The sequence below is a fragment of the Stylophora pistillata genome, chromosome 1 (genome assembly GCF_964205215.1).
Source record: "Stylophora pistillata chromosome 1, jaStyPist1.2, whole genome shotgun sequence".
NCBI classification, from domain to species: Eukaryota; Metazoa; Cnidaria; class Anthozoa; order Scleractinia; family Pocilloporidae; genus Stylophora; species Stylophora pistillata.
This window is the reverse complement of record NC_142519.1, coordinates 57,971,204-57,987,454: the sequence shown is the minus strand read 5'-3', so window position 1 is coordinate 57,987,454 and position 16,251 is coordinate 57,971,204. Positions and strand designations below refer to the sequence as shown.

Genomic DNA, 16,251 nt, shown 5'->3' with positions numbered 1-16,251 from the left:
TTTTTATACCTTTAAATCCTTCACAATTATAATTCAGGAGCTTGGTGACATTCAGTGTATGTTGTTCAAACACATCTCCTGTTTTGATTTCTATTGCTTTCTTGATTCTGGTTGGCAACCCCATCCCCCTCCCCCCTTGGGAAAGAGCTAGGGCACCTTTCCTAAAATATTGCTAGTATTCCCAACTAACAAATCTCAAAATAAATTGTTACTTTTCTAGATCAAGTTTCCTTCCATGCTTTCTCTTAAATAATTAGCCTATATATATAGGCTAATTATTTAATTAGGATTTTTCTATTACATTAAAATTGTTTCATCTTTAAATGTCAACAGTAACATAATTTTTTTTTTTAAAGGAATTAATTTTACCTGAAAGGAATGGCCAGATAAAATTGAACTTAACATGTCATGCTAAACAATGCTTATCAGTAATTTCGAAACAACTGTTGCAAAAAATCTAAGCTTAATCAGTTATAGCCATTCCATCTTCTCTTCATAATGATGGAAGGTCTATTATCAAAAAGAAAATACAAAAAAAAGTGCATCTCAAAACAGGCGCACACACACACACACACAAACCTAACAAGGTTCTGTGGATTTTCTTGGATGTTATTGTTAATAATGTTCCAAGTAGATACTATAATGCAAAGGACAAGAGAGGGCAGGCTTGGTTCGGTATAATCTGACCAGGAGGGTCCCGTCAAGTTGGGACCCTGATTAAGACAAAATACACCCTGTTCTCCAACTGATCCCTCACAAAATCATGCAAATGTTATTCATATTATTAGCAATTAATTTACTAAGACTACCTTACAAAGCACAGAGTGCAGGTGGTTAACTACTCATGTCCAATGGCTGCTGATAATTTGATGCCTCAGTGATTTAAAATATATCATACTGTGTTCACAGAAAATGTGATCAAATGGAGGCTTCACTCTAGGTCCGGAGTTCCAAAGTTAAGTCCTGGCTGGACAAAACATATCTCAAAATGGTTCCTTTTTGAAGTGGCCACCAAGGAAGGAAAAAAGGGTTGAATTATGAGGGAGATGGGGCAAGGAGGGTTTGAAAGAACAATGTTGGTCACATGTGACCTAAACATACTGCCGACCTGAAAACGAGATGACAATAATAATATCAACATTAATAGAAATAATGATATAAAATGAATATCAATTATGATGATAATCTCTAAGTCTTAGTGTCAGTTTTCCGAAAGTGTCTTCATTTTGCATCTCACACAATTCATTATAACAATCGGTTAGCCGTTGATATCGAGGAAGCTTCCGCGATCGGAGTACGAACGGCTTATAGTATCCTCAAATTCGTCATCCAGCCTGACGTTTCTTCTACGTTTAAATGCGAGCAAGCTAGTCGTAACCAGTGAAATTAAGACCAGAATTAGCCCAGCAACTACCACCATAAAGTACCCGCGGTATCGTCTTTCCAGTATATGACCAGAGTAATTTTTTTTCGATCTCAAGTCGACGATCAGACCGATAAAGGTTAGAACGAGAAGAGCTGTGAAAACATTACCGAAGAACGAGCCATAGCGGATAATAAAGCGACAAACTGGAATCCTCTCCAATGAACACTCTCGGCTTCCAAGCAATCTTGCTAACAGGAAGGATGTCGTAAAAAGAACCAGTAATCCATTTACGATCACCACCAGGAACAACACGAAAAAGGGACAGTTTACATCACTCGACGAACCAGATTCGAAATTTGACCAACAAGACTCGGAGGTGTTCTTCTTGCCTACTTCCGCCTCCAAGAAATTCACCGTTAAAAAGCAAGCTTCTGCCGCCAAAGAAGACGTATAGGTCAGTGCAAATAACGCTCTTGGATTACAGTTTCCCATTACTTTAACTTTGTGAGAAAAGCTGGGGGGTTTGTATTTAAGGATGTGCAACTTTAGTTACTCTTTTGAAAGCGCGTGACAGATCAATACGATGGGAATCGCGTGACAATATTGCCGCTGATCACAAGTGAACTTTCATGGCACTGAAGGATCGAGACAAAAAATGAACTCGCCAATTTGAACGTGATCTTTCACTTTCTGAAAGTTGATTAGCTTCAGCTACAGTTTTTTTTTATATAATTATTCAGAACACTTGCGCATAAAAATCGCCTATTTCACGCCGAGTGAGGATCTCTCTCATCAATCCCTGGCTAGATGAACAATTCATGAGCTCCGGGATTCTAGTTAAGCAATAGAACATATTTTCCGGGCTCTGTAAAGTGATAAAGCCACGCAGGATATTGCGAGAACGCGAGGAAAGCTTGTTTTGCCGAAATTTTTATCAAAATTTAGCGGCTTCCAAAACATTGAAACAAATATTGATATCAATAATGAGAAAACTAAAAATTTCATAAGGAATCATTCTTAATTCCTTCCCAGGAGCGAGCTGTAACATCAATAAGAGAGGAAAACAAGGAAAAACTTCCAAGGAAAAACAAATGTAATGAAAAAAGAGGTAGTGACCTCATTCCCCCATTAAAAAAGGAAGGACGAGCATGTTTACTCTTTAATCAATCTCAAAATCCGCATGAGAACAAAGAAACAAAATAAAAGCTTTTATATTTAGTGTTTGAAGGTCTGTATCAATAATGAAACTCCTCTATATTTTCAGGGATGTACTCTGTCCCTACTCATTCCTCTTCTTCCTCTGCTCTCTCTCCCAGTCCCTCTCCTTCCTCTGCTCCCTCTCCTCCCTTTGCCTTTTCTTTATTCCTCTCTATCCACTCCAAAACACGATTAATCGCACAAACCTCCCGCATACGGGATGCAATTTACGAACCTCAAGAAGGAACTTACATCTATCCTCTGCAAACCGTAGAAAAGAGCAAGGCTAAACAAAAATATTGTTACTATTGTAAACACAACTATAAATTGACACAAGAAAAATTTTTTTGGAAACACGATCCGACTCCAAAACACTAGTGCACTCAAACAACCGTAAGCTAAGCCAGCCAACAGAGAAAAGTTGTTAACTTGTGGAACGGTGCCGAGAAAAATGAGAGCGAAGAGTGGGGCAATTAAGGAAGTAAGCCTTTTCCCCGGAGTTTCCATCGTTCGTCTACGTATCACGTGTTCAGCCAAAGCCAGGCCCATTATGCCACCGACGGCTGGACCTGCTCCGGCCTGGGGCGAGTCATGCTTCGTGAATAAGGAGCCAATCTGCAACAAAAGAAGAAAAGACAAAAAAGATGAAAACTGCAAAGTGCGAACATTCTGTCAAAATCAAATACAAAACATAATTCATGGTTGTTACGACAGATGCAACGGTTATTCTGGATCAAACTATGGGCACTAAATTAGGCTATTTCCTCCAAGAAATTTGCTTCAACTGGCTTTTACTCAGTCGAAGTTATTACTGTTTAATCTAATATGGCATGAGCCCTACCAAGTGTCCGCCCACGCCAGCAGTATGATACACCAATGCCATGCGCAACCATCCAATAACGTTTTCCTGTCCCCCGCACAACCATACTTGTATAGGTGTGATCAGTAGGTAGTCCAGAATACCATGATGTAGATAAAGTGACGTCAAGAATCGCCACCATTGATAACCTCGACGTGGAGAGAATTGCGTGACGTAATTGCCAGCTGCAATATCATTGCCCAGAATGCAAAGCTGCCTTAAACAGTCGACCTGACAAATAGTCAAAAAGTGTACGTACATGAAATTCAACGAATGATCCAGACAAAATTTTATCATTGCAAATGAGCCAATTTTTAACCATTAGGCCAATGAATTAATTAACATGAACCATTACTTATATGTTTATGTAAGTTAGAGCTCTGCGTCTGCTAAGCATTCATCTCGGAAAGATCCTTTTACTTTAACATTGAGTTCATTCTACGCTTCATTCCTGTTACCACCTAGCTAGTAAAATCATGTGGGCAAGGAATTAACTGTATTCTATCCTAACTATTTCTTGTTCATTTATTTTTGATTCTGCACTAGCCGATTCCTTGATTTTTGGTGCAAACAACTATTTATAGGTTGGTTCCCCTAAGTGTCGATTTCTCTGTAATCGGTAAGGTTGTCGTGCTTCAAGTGAGCCCTCTGTACCTGTGTGCAGTGGTCAACGTGAAGATGAAATCGACCCTTCATAAACCAACAGTGCTGCGGACTGCTCAGCGTGCACTGCCCATCTTCTTTACAGCAGGGTCGCAAGGTATGCTTGACTGCTGATTGTGATGAAGACCGCTGATTACATCGTACTTCCCTCCAAGTTGCTTTGTTGTTTGAGAGAACGCTGCATTCTCCCTATAGAAATAAAAGCTCTGAAGTTTCTGTTCGTTATTCTTACGCAAGGGGAGGTGAAGGAAAGGCTTTTGGTACAGGCCTTGCGATACGTCTATTTCGCTAGAGTTGAGCCTGAATACTCAACTGAGGCGAATGTCGCTGACGTGGATATCAATTTTGTCGAAGTAACAACTTGGAAAAGAAGAGATATCTATCGAAAATAAATTTAAAAGTATTTAATTGATATCTCCTCAAAGAAAATTCAATACCAAAAAATTGACAGAAAATAGGTGACCTTACTTCGCGCAATTAGAACTGGCCAAGCAGGAGACATAGTGGCCTTATGGTTATTGCACTGGACTCCCGGTCAAGAGGTCTGGGTTCTGGGTTCGAGACCTGGCTTGTTGTGTTCTCGATGCCTCTCTCCCAGGTCCCTCAGGAGTATAAATAGGTACCGGCGAAAACCGGCGAATTGTCAAGGAAGCCTGATAAAATGCTATAGGGGGGAGGGGGGGGTTAGAAATATCATCCTAGCCACCCCAGGATAAGCTCCAGCAAGGTTGGCCATTAGGCTCGAGTAAATAAGATAAAAGAGTTTACCTTTGCTTTAGGAGCAATTAATTCAATTTTGAATTGAGCCATTTTACCTTAGTCGTAGTCCCTGCTGCGTTCACTTCCTTCATCTCACAGCAGCCCAGTCTTTCTTCAATTTCCCCAATTTTCGGCTGCAAAGATTGAACCTGGTAGACGTTAAATGTATAGTCTTCCCTGATGCACGGCGGGAAGAGCGCTCCGAGGGATATCAACTTCACCCCTGGGGGCCCAATCAAAGGGTTTGGCCGTTCAACGTGAGTTACAGTGACATTACCACGAAATGTGAAAGGCTCTGACAAATAAAAAGAAGTATAATGTTAAGATCTTTATGTCTTGCATCCATCGGAGGAAGTACGTGGTTTAAATCCCGTCTGTTAAGTTTTAAATCAACTAATGACCAGGTCTGAACCCAATCACATATTACAAAGATTGGCGCTTTTTTTGCACAATGCGACAACATTTATAAGATCCTGCCATCACGGCGATTTTCCGACGCCTGTAAGGGGAATATGTGGCTAGAATTAACAAATGGTAAAAATCAATAGCTGCACACTAAATTGACCAATCAGAGCGCGCGCTTTACTTTGGTTATGTTATAATTGTAGGTCTTGACCTCCGTCGACGCTCTTGCAAAGTTTCTTGATTTTTGCGACCTGTTCATTTTTGAAACGTTCTTAAATTTCTATTTTTTCTCCTCAGTTCGTCGGACCTTCCTTGCAACTCTTTTTATTCATTATAAGAGTTTTTCGCACCTTTCGCTCCCGCTCCTGCGACTTTCTGTGATTATCTCAATCAAGCGAGCAATATTTGTAGTTTACGTAAATTTGTCTGTTTCTCTGTGAGTCAGGAGGCTGGCGTGAAGGGAGTTCTCAAGATGATGGAATCTCCTGACATGAGTAGCACTAGTGTTCATAAAAGTCCCAGCTTACTCGTACTGAGGATTGAAATATAAAAACTTCGGCCTTATTCACCACTACACCAATTTAAACCAATGATTGATGGACCTAGATATGAATTTGAATGATTTTTAGCAGGAGATGACCTTAGAATTCATAAACATTGTCTCCTAAGCGGCCGTTCAAGTTGGGACGACACCCAAAACCCTAGATCGCCCCTTCCGAAGAACTCCGTTGGCTCCCTTGGCTCCGTTGGCGTATTTCATAGATATTCACATCTCCTTCACCTTTTACTCAACTCAACAATCAATTTCTGATTTCACAGAACTACCCCAGCTGTTAAATGCAGATACTGACTGTAATTCACCTATTCTGTAATAGATTCTCGGTGATAAGCCTATTTCAGTGAAAGGTGTCGTCCAGCACAGCCAGATCAACATACATAATTGTGCTAAGGAAACCGCGCATGTGAAGTAAGGGCGAAACCGGCTGACCGCTTTTGGCTGCGGTCTTTCCACCGAAGATCTTGAAGAGCACGCTGACTCATATTCTTCCGTTGTAGTGTCTAAGTAAACCAAAAAACAAAAAGATAAATAGACGTAATCGTGTTTAAAATAAAGTGCAGTTCACGAGGCGTTTTTCCGCTGTCCTCCTCAGCTCTACTGATAGATTCAAAACGTTCAGTCTCAACCCTTTCAACTTCCTTGACTTCTCAGACATTATTAAGGTGTCTTTTGTTCTTGCCTATATACCGAAGATTGTGAGGAAGCCCTCATTATATTACTACTTCTTCTATGAGGCCTTGAGCAACGCGAACCCTCGAGAGGACGGCAGTGTCAAACATTAGTGCCAGATCCCCCGGAGATCTCTCGTTTCAAATCTTTCCGCGCGCTGAAAAACGTTCGTCTAGTAGCGCTGATAATGAGGGGATCTGGGCCTGCTTGCAGGGTTTACTTTCTGCAGCAGTTTCTTTATCAACAAGACCAGGAGATTATAAGCCGAGCTCAGTACCTTTTCTGTTGCGAACACATCTTTAGAATGCCTTGACGAAAATCCAAGACTGAGATGACAAGGTAAAGTCATCTCTCAACGATGACATTTCATAACGTCATAGAGATCACGTAAGGACGTAACGGACACACAAACACACACACACAAAACCCAAGCGTATGCAGTTTTATTTCGCATTTTGTAAAACTGATTTGAGGGAGTCCATCTACGATTAGGTTATCCTATACCTCGGATCCTAGTGCGTCAGCCAGCGAAAAATTTGAAACAAGATGCGAATTGTTTCCTGGAGTAACTGGCTCACTTCACCGGTACCCGAGGTGCCATACGCTACTAAGATTACTTTCCGTTTTCGAAATCTTTACCATAATGGTGTAATTTTTGTTCAATGCAATCCACTCATCTACCGCATCATCATTTTTTTCCTCAAATTTTATATCACCTGATTTGATTTCCCATCCACAAGTTTCAATCTCACCAAAGTCCTAAATTTGAAAGTCTTGCCAAAAACAAACAAAAAACAAAAAAACAAAAAACCGAAACGACATAAAACTACCATAAGGATATATATCTCCTTTCGGAAATGTTACCTTCTTCACCGATTTCAACTTGCACGCGTGTCGTCATTTTCAGACCGAAGAGGTTTAGACGAAAATAATATTTTTCGTCACCATTTTATCACCAAAAATAAGCAGACACACTAAGTCACGCTGTCATCGCGAAAAGCATTTTTTCACAAAGCGATGGCAAATTATTTTATTTACGTCATAGAGATCACATGCACATCGTGGCGTATCATTTGGCATTCTTATTGGCTCGCGCAAAGCTAACCTCGTCCCCAGACCCATGACCGTTCGCGCCACACTTTACTTTCCTGAAATCTGACTGGCTAATAAAACAAAAGCAAAAACTCAATCGTGATTGGTCATCAAGCGAACTCACGGTAAATACACGGTCTTCTCAGTTAAACCTTTGTAAACACTTGCAGTATACGGCTGTCATTCAGACCTGCGTAAGTATGTTTTAATCTGAAAATACTTTAGCTTTACAAGTGGGTATGGAGTTTTTAAACTAATTGATGTACGTAAGCCTTGGAAAGTCCTAACATGCTTGTTTCACATTCACTGATGTTACTCCAGTTCTGCGTTATCAAGAACTGATGTAAGGAATTTTGAACTTCTCACCCTTTGAATACGGTTTGTAAAAAATTATTCAGCCAACTGAAGAGGCTTGGTAAATAATATAAAATATCACTTTGTCTTCTCGTTTGGAAGTGTTAATAAGATGATCATGAAAGCGTCATGATTTGAACACAATTTGCAGTGCTGCCAATCACCAACTGAGTTCCGTCATGTGATACATCCAAGGCTTGAATGGGTTTACCTTCCTCCTTCACGCTAGCAATTACCTGTTAAAAAAAATAATTATAAATCACAAAATTACTGAAATAAACAATTTGCAACCATTATCCCGTGCACCTAGATAGGTAGATAGATAGATAGATAGTTTATTCTGATTAAAATCGCAGCCAAAAGCTGAATTAGATTAATCTTTACAATGGTAAAATCTAATAAAAGTATGAGAAAAATATAAGAAAAATGTACACAAATTAACTACAATTACTATATAAAATGTGTTCATGAGTCTCTTCGTCTTAGCCAGAGGAACATTAAATTTCCTCTTTCGTCTCAAATTGAGTTCACAGTTGTTATGAGGAGGCAAGAGCTTTTACAGTTTATGGTCTGAATTACAAGTGATGGAATCAAAAAGCTTAGTTGTGATAGACTGCCTGCGTTGGGAGAGCGTCTCCAAGTTGGCTTGATTTAATGCGTCGCTATAAATCCTTTGACCTTTAAGTGTGATTAGCATCTAATTTCTCCTTACAACATCACCCCCGAATCAACCATTAAGGTCAGGAGAATAAAGAAAATGATCACCAACTATAGAAGTCCTTGATCGTTAAACAAATTCCTCCTTGTCAGCACCTTTAGAAATGCAAAGAACATTACGAAGAATGCATACTGATCGGTTAAGGTGTGACCTTAATGTGAAATTTCAGCAGTGGCGAATCGGTGTCGCGCACCTTGTTTTCATTTCTGTTGATGATTTTAAGATCATTAGTTCCACTTCCTCCTGCGGCGATAAGATCACCACCGGAACAAAACCGTGCCACGTACAGAAACTCGCCGTGCTCATGCTGACTCGGAAATGGAATCGATTCTATCAACTTGCCGCTTCCATAGTCCCAAAGCTACAAAACAGATAAGATTAAATTGTAACTTCTATCCACAAAATCGTTACCTTGTCAAGCAGACGCTGGATGGCAATTAAGCAAAATATCACCTTGGTGCAATTTTCAGTTGAGTCTCGAAAGAAGACTGGGTAGCTTTAGTTCTGTTTAACAACGAAGTTTGATTGTTCGAGAAATCTTGTGCCATCCTCTCAACCAATCAGATGACTTGTTGACTCACATTTTCCCGCGCTTGAGGCCCTTTGGTTGTTTGTAGTTTGTGTTCTCATTGGTTCCCTGAGACATTTACTTTTTTTCTGATAAGCTTTTATGATCCTTTTGGTTTCAGTCCAACGAGACTGATTTGAAAAGTAAGCTAAAACTTTAAATTCTCTTGACCAACAAATGTGCAAATACCTCAAGTTCTTGGCAGTCTTTGCTATCTGCTACTTATTTGCATCTTAAAAACCCCAAGATATTGATAGTGGTTGTGAGGTCAAATCGCAACACAAGTAAAATTATTACATAAAAAAGAATAGCTTTCTTAAATCTTCAACATGGTTACGACTGCCAGTACGGTTTTTCATCAGACTGTGGAGCAATTTCCCTCAATTACATGTTGTTTCCCAAATCTTGATAAAAAATTAACTTACTTCCTTGCTTTCCTCGAGAATTATTTATTCTCGTTAAATTATCCTTGATTGTCTGCTGCTTATTTATGCTTTTAGAATTTCGTACGTAACAAGCGATCGACATTTTAACTTGGAGCGAGTGAATTAAACTGGCACACGTGCGAAAGAGAATTCACACCCGTGAGAGAAGTCACACGCGCGCGTGAGATGTGACATACACGCACTATCCCGCCTGTCTCCTCTCTTGCACGCGTTTGTTGGCCCACTTGGTAAGCTGCCAATCTTGTTCCCAGGACCTCTCTTCTTCTAATGTCGTACAAACTACTTTTCAAATTACCTGAAGGGCATTACGGGCCAACCAAGAAGCCGTCAAAATAGAGTCTTCCCAGATGTCAATTCCATCACCACAGATGTACGGCCCGTGGACGGAGCGAACCACTTTATCAACTCGTACATCCCACACCTACCAAAAGACGAAAAATAACTCAACTTCCTTTCTTCTGACTGGTGTTTGTTTTTACTTTTAGGACACTCAAGACGCATGGCCCTCTCAGTGAAAACTGGAAGAGAATTTAGTTCGCGATTCACCTTCAAACATCTGTCCCAGCCTCCTGTCAGGAATATGTTGTCATCAAAAGGGTGAAATTTCACTGCAAAAACTTTTCTGCCATGGCCTGCTTCTGGAGCAAAAATGTCGTCCTCTCTGGAAATTTAACAAGTACAAAACCATGAACAAAATGGCAGTTTAGTGCGTAATCTTGACACAACTCAAGGAGGGGGGGGGGCACGGGTGGGGCATTTAAAGGGAAGTTCATGAAGGAAGGGTATCAAGGCTTTTACTTTCTACTCCTGGATGGAGAGGAACACAGGTGCCCAGGAACACAGCACAATGACCCACCCAGGGTCCTTGAAAACTTTACCCTTGCAGCCCACCCCCCCCGCCCTGTCTCCATTCCCCTCCCTGTCTCCATTCCCCTCCCCGCCTTGTTTAAGTGCACAACCATCAATTTTTACACAAACTCATCAAATTGATAGATTCATCTAAACCTGTAGTAGTTGTAATCCCATCACCATTATGTGGGGTAGCTCAAACCCTGCTAGTTTTCCAGGCTATGAAAGCAAGGTATTACCTCTGTCAGCCCACTTAATCTATTGTATCAATATTTTATTTTCTATTAACAATTACCGGTAATCAAAATCATCAGACATAAAAACCTCACTCTGTTAGATCCATATGGCTTGTTCCTCCAAATGTAAGCTTCAGTTTTAGTGTGCTTGTGTCGTAAACTCTTATCTTTCTGTCCTTCATTTGAAAGAGGGAAAGAAATTATGTTAGAAAAAAGACAATGGTAATTTTATAAATGCTGAAGAAAAATCACACCTAACACTGCTAAAAGAAGATTCTACACTCCTTCTCCTGATGAGGAGAATTTGTTTAACAATCCATGCTCCTTGGGTTGGTAATCGTTTCCTTTATTTTCAAGATCTTAATGAATTATTCAGCAGTATTAAAGGTAACCATTATGGATCACCTTAAAGTCAAATCTCATTGAAATACTAAATGCTATCAAAAATGAAAAAATGTTTGCTGTGAAGCACTGGTTAAGCTGTTTGCAATGCCTTTGGAGTCATGGTAGAGCATGCATCTTAATAAATGGTGGAGTGAAAGTTAACTATGGAAGATCTCTTGGGGTGAACTTTCTTGGAGATGACAGCTCAATTCTTTATTTTTGGAATCACAGGATCAGTGTCTTTTAGTAGCACTGTCAATTCTAATCATATTCCGCCCAGTAAATCCACAAGTTTAAAATTACTATGATAGTATCACTTTCATTGCTTATTTTGTTTCTTTCAATTTTCTTTCAAACCCCATGTAAAAGAAACCTTGATGTTCCACTGATGATGATAAAATTCCAACTTTTAGAACTTACCTTTCCAGCAGAGGAGAAAATCTTGCCGTCATGTGAGAAATCCAGAGCACTTATCTCATTGTGAAGCTCCTCAATTGTCTTAAAGGAATTCCATGCTTCCAAGTCCCAACATGTCATTGTTCCATCGGCACCTTATGCAAAAGTTTAAGAATCAAGATCTATAATAAGTGACTTGGCTACTACATAATTAATTTCAGTACAATTTGAATCATTTCATTGCCTCAAATATTCATCTGTTGAGCAATTTCATATTTGAGTTTATATTTGTGACTATCAATGTTTTGTTCTGTACTTACTACAGGGTCAGAAAAAGGCGAAAAAGTTACCTCACCTGTTGCAACCAACAAAATTGTTAAAATTGAATGCACATGGTTTACATGAAAAGAATATGTCTCCAACTGAATGCAAATATTAGACAGCACATTCCAAAAGACGGTCTGCCATTTGTGGTGTTTGGATAGAAAGAATTACCCTAGCTAGTTTAATGGTGGGAAGTAACAAAGGTACAAAGTAAACACTGCACGCACGAGGTCAGTCACGTGCTTAACATTACGTCATTATCTGCTGGTATCTGTTATCCTTCACTGATAAAACACAAAAATCTCTAAACTCATTAATTTACATGGAAATGTATGGGAAGTCCTTGCTCCAAGTTCAAGGATTTCTCAAAGTTGTCATTCTGCAACCAAAAATCAAAAAACAGCTGCCAGAAATTTTTCAACCCAAAAAATTATGAAAAATATGATAGTGTACAAGATATTGAAGGAGGAAGATAAACATTACCAGCTGCAATCAAAACATTGTCTTTAAATGGAAAGAACTTGACACATGTGGTAGGTAAGCCATACAGAGAACCATGTTTTAGTGGTTTCTTCTTTTTTCCTGTGTTACACTCGTACACCTATTACAATAAACATACATATATACAAGAAGAGAAAATATTAAGATTTATAATTCATAGATGTAGACTTCACTCAGATTTTTGCATATCTGTCTGTAATAGAGTATTTACAGTACAGGTTGACAGAGCTGTTCTATTTTCATTCAAGGTGAGCATTTCAAAACTTTTGAAAAGAATACAGTCAATAAAACTGTCAGCTAAAGAAACAAATGGACTAGTATGGGTGCCTAAACCTGCTTTTCTATCCTTTAAATTTTGAGTTTTAAAACACGCATATGGCTTTGGGCCTGTTATGTCACCAGGGGCCCGTTTCTCGAAGGTCCCAGTAACTTAATGGACCTGTAAAGCTGTTATGTTTTCTTTTAAGATGGAGAGTTCAAGTTTTGAAAATGATACAATAAAACTATCAGCTAAAGAAACAAAAATGACTTCATGTTTTGGGTGCCAGAACCTGCTTCCCTATCCTTTAAATTTTGATTTTAAAACATGGCTTTGGGCTCGTTAAGTTACTGGGACTTTTGAGAAACCGGCCCCAGGACAGCTTCTCTTTGGTGATCAGTTTTTGGTACTTATAATCTCAACTCTAGTTTATGTGCCTGCCTATAGTGAGAAGAGAAATTTTAATGCTGATCACCCCTAAATGAACTTAGCAGTTCCAAGAATGTCAGGAACTAAATGTTGATCAACACTATGCATAAAAAGAACTTTGACAATGCATCTGTGTCTTAACTAACAAAAACATTTATAAAAAATTGATTTGATTATTTCAGATTAATTTGATAGTCTTTCTATTATCCTCCCCCCTTCCTGCAGTCTTAATTTGTTTTCCTGCCTTTTCTGCCTGGCCCTGTGGATCAGAAAGCAAATTCTCTAAACTGATGATTGTGGATACAAGTGTTTGTCATCTAAGAAAAAAAAAAATTAGCCTTTCTGACATGGCAGAGGGCAAAGTAATCTTTAACTTGTTCACCTGAATTGCACCACTGCCACACCCCGCGACAAAATACTGCTGTTTGGGAGAAAAGTTGACACTGTAAACTCCCATAACATCGCCAAAATCTACTTTAATCAAAGATGGTTTACGACAGCTGTCCTCATTGGTCACTGAATCACTACAATATAAAACATCGACTTAACAAAAAAATCAGACCATGTAAACCACAAACCCTGGTTATTGCACATTTCAATAACATGAGAATTGCGAAGTTGGAAATTGATCATTAAAAATGGTAATGTGAATATTAATAATGATGATGGTATTCGCGGTGCTTCAAAGATCTACACTTTCGCCAGTCATTTTGAATTTGTGATCTTCAGCTGATTTATACGAAATGCATATGGACACTTTTTCATAAAAAGTCTGCGAAAATTTTGGAAAGATTTCCGTTTTGCGATAAAACACAATTTCTTCGTTCCTAATATTTTCAAAATTAATGGTGATAATTTCCAAATTGATGCGGCCAATTTCCTTTAAAAGGTCAACCAGAGTAATTGAACTGCACGTCTGCAGAGTGTCATGTTTACAATTCACGAAAAACTGGATTTAAACGTATACGTATGAAAGCCACTCGTCTATCTAGCTTGGACAAAAGTTATGCCGTAATATTGCTTGAAATCGGTATACAGCAGGCTTCAACCTAACCAAAGAAACTTGGTCAAGTCATCGTTCCATAAATTATAACTTCTTTACCTGGAGATGCTGTGCGCGATATCTTTCCCTGCGTTCAATGCATCTTCTAACCTTCGTCGAGTACCGGAAGACATTATAACCTTTTTTAAGCTTTTAAAAGCTAGGTACAGCAAATCTGATTCATAACTTTCTGCAATGCGGCCATGAAATGGTTACTCCAATAGGTCTGAATTACCGCACAAAAGCCAAACTTCAACAAAACTAAGTTTTCACGAGAGTTGACAGTTGTCGTTTCCAGTCTTTCTCCATCATCGAGTACATGGATGAACTGGGAAATCTGAACGACCCGCGTAACGCACGAAGGATGGAGGGTGTCTCGCACCTGCAGCCAGGCTCCTCATTCCTCCCTCCGAAGGCCTAAAAACGCGAAAATTGAAGCTGGTTTAGCCTGTTTTGGCCCCCTCGTTGGGGGGCGAATATTTTATGCGCTCTGAGACAATTATATTCTTTCCGGGTTCATTTGCAAATATCTCAGTAATAAAAAATAAACAGAACTTCTAACGGCCAAGGTGTACCTTACATTTTGAGCAGGGTTGGCGTCGTGGTGAGAGCGCTCGCCTTCCACCAATGTGTCCAGGGTTCGATTCCCGGACCTGGCGTCATAAGTGGATTGAGTTTGTTGGTTCTGCTCCGAGAGGTTTTTCTCCGGGCACTCCGGTTTTCCCCTCTCCTCAAAAACCATCATTTGAATTTATTTAATTTAGAAGTTTATTTGATTTACACACGACCCCACAAGCTGTTCAGCTTTGAAACACATCGTGTTTAAATAAAGGTATTATTATTATTATTATTATTATTATTATTATCTCTCGTTGGTTTTATTAAATTTATTACAAATTTAATACATATATGGTGCTCAGTGTATTTGATAAACACAGTTGTGCATGTGTCATTTTTAATCACCACACATCAGTCAGTCATAATGCGGCCGTCACAACATCCTCACTTCCTCAGTTCCGCTGATGGACAGTTTCATCGACATGCTCAAACCGCTATTGTTCTTAATTAAAGTTCATTTCCCGTCTAATTGCACTGGTTAAATAATTATTAAACGGTAGACATTTAAATTATTTGAAATGAGCCAGATAACATGCATCACCTGATCTGTGCAGTAAATAAAAAGAACCAATTCGTGCTTGTCTAAAATACACTAGAAATACTACTAGCAAAACGAGTGGGAAAAACCGAACCAAAAAAAGACACCCTCTGACAGTGAAGTTCTAGTCAATTCAGTCAATTCTGACCTGAAGATGACTAGCAAGTTCAGCGGCCATAGCATTTGCCCCTGAAGGAATCTGTCTACTCTAATAATATTCACTTTTTTCACGGGACGTATAGTAGATACATAGATAGACACACACACACACACATACACACACATACATACATACATAATTTATTTGGTAACGCAGGGTGCTTGCTGGCAGCATTAAGCTGATGTGGACCTGCGATAAATCTAACTTCTATCCAATTAAAGTAATAACAAAAACAGTAGAAAAATCCTAGCATAAATTAAAATATAAGTATTGATTCAGACTGGTTTATAATCCTAGCATAAATTTCAATACAGGTAGTAAGATAAAATTCCGTAAAAATATTTAAAATTTACCAAATCTTTGTCATGAACTGTATCAGACTAAGATGATATTCTAAGTCGTAATACGCTGTCTGTAAATGATGGTTTCTTTAATGAATACTAACTTGTACCTAACACTAGGAAAAACGTCCTCGAATGGAATATCACTTGGTGGAAACGGTTTCATTTTCTAGCTTAAGTCCTACCAAATGTATCGTTCATGTTTTCCGACATGTCAATTAGTATTTTAGTCAAAAGACAGCCGAGATCGAGTAAAAAAAATCAACTATAAGATTTTCGTAGGTCTTCAGTAGATTACAAATAATACCACGAAGCTGCTGGTTAAGCAGCACTAAGAAACTTAGCATGGTGTACCGTGAACTGACGCATAAAATCTATCAGCATCTTGACATGGCTTGAACAGTAAAAAGTTAAACAGTAACCTTACTCAGTCTTACAACAAAGTGAGCTGATGTAAAATATTGAAATAAGACAAGACTAACTTGCACACTACACAAACTAAAACTATGAGACTGAGAA

The 16,251-nt window shown here is 39.0% G+C and overlaps 2 protein-coding genes and 1 long non-coding RNA gene across 3 annotated transcripts; 1 reads left to right on the top strand and 2 right to left on the bottom strand.

Annotated features, from left to right (window-relative positions):
• Positions 1–815: 815 nt before the first annotated feature.
• On the top strand, positions 816–2,587 carry LOC148743298 (uncharacterized). Its single transcript, XR_015988965.1, has 2 exons — positions 816–1,820; positions 2,399–2,587. It is a non-coding gene; the product is annotated as an uncharacterized LOC148743298 (long non-coding RNA).
• On the bottom strand, positions 2,514–7,602 carry LOC111337131 (inactive rhomboid protein 2). The gene is made up of 6 exons (XM_022943364.2): positions 7,342–7,602; positions 6,111–6,308; positions 4,901–5,139; positions 4,077–4,274; positions 3,405–3,653; positions 2,514–3,178 (listed from the first exon to the last, which is right to left on the bottom strand). The coding sequence occupies exons 1-6, from the start codon at positions 7,376–7,378 to the stop codon at positions 2,756–2,758; spliced, it is 1,344 nt and encodes a 447-aa protein (XP_022799099.2). The 5' UTR covers positions 7,379–7,602; the 3' UTR covers positions 2,514–2,755.
• Positions 7,603–7,752: 150 nt separating this feature from the next.
• On the bottom strand, positions 7,753–14,369 carry LOC111337132 (uncharacterized). The gene is made up of 9 exons (XM_022943366.2): positions 14,136–14,369; positions 13,416–13,557; positions 12,328–12,445; positions 11,545–11,675; positions 10,834–10,916; positions 10,202–10,316; positions 9,951–10,076; positions 8,835–9,002; positions 7,753–8,159 (listed from the first exon to the last, which is right to left on the bottom strand). The coding sequence occupies exons 1-9, from the start codon at positions 14,207–14,209 to the stop codon at positions 8,040–8,042; spliced, it is 1,077 nt and encodes a 358-aa protein (XP_022799101.2). The 5' UTR covers positions 14,210–14,369; the 3' UTR covers positions 7,753–8,039.
• Positions 14,370–16,251: the final 1,882 nt, after the last annotated feature.

Excerpts from the sequence above, each read along its gene's own strand:
- LOC111337131 (XM_022943364.2), bottom strand. The coding sequence starts at position 7,378 with ATGACGACACGCGTGCAAGTTGAAATCGGTGAAGAAG. Across the intron at positions 6,309-7,341 it reads AGTTGAAATCGGTGAAGAAG|ACACTACAACGGAAGAATAT; the intron begins GTAACATTTCCG and ends TGGTTTACTTAG. Across the intron at positions 4,275-4,900 it reads CAGCAGGGACTACGACTAAG|GGAGAATGCAGCGTTCTCTC; the intron begins GTAAAATGGCTC and ends TTATTTCTATAG.
- LOC111337132 (XM_022943366.2), bottom strand. The coding sequence starts at position 14,209 with ATGTCTTCCGGTACTCGACGAAGGTTAGAAGATGCATTGAACGCAGGG. Across the intron at positions 13,558-14,135 it reads ATCGCGCACAGCATCTCCAG|TGATTCAGTGACCAATGAGG; the intron begins GTAAAGAAGTTA and ends TTTATATTGTAG. Across the intron at positions 12,446-13,415 it reads GTGGCAGTGGTGCAATTCAG|GTGTACGAGTGTAACACAGG; the intron begins GTGAACAAGTTA and ends TTATTGTAATAG.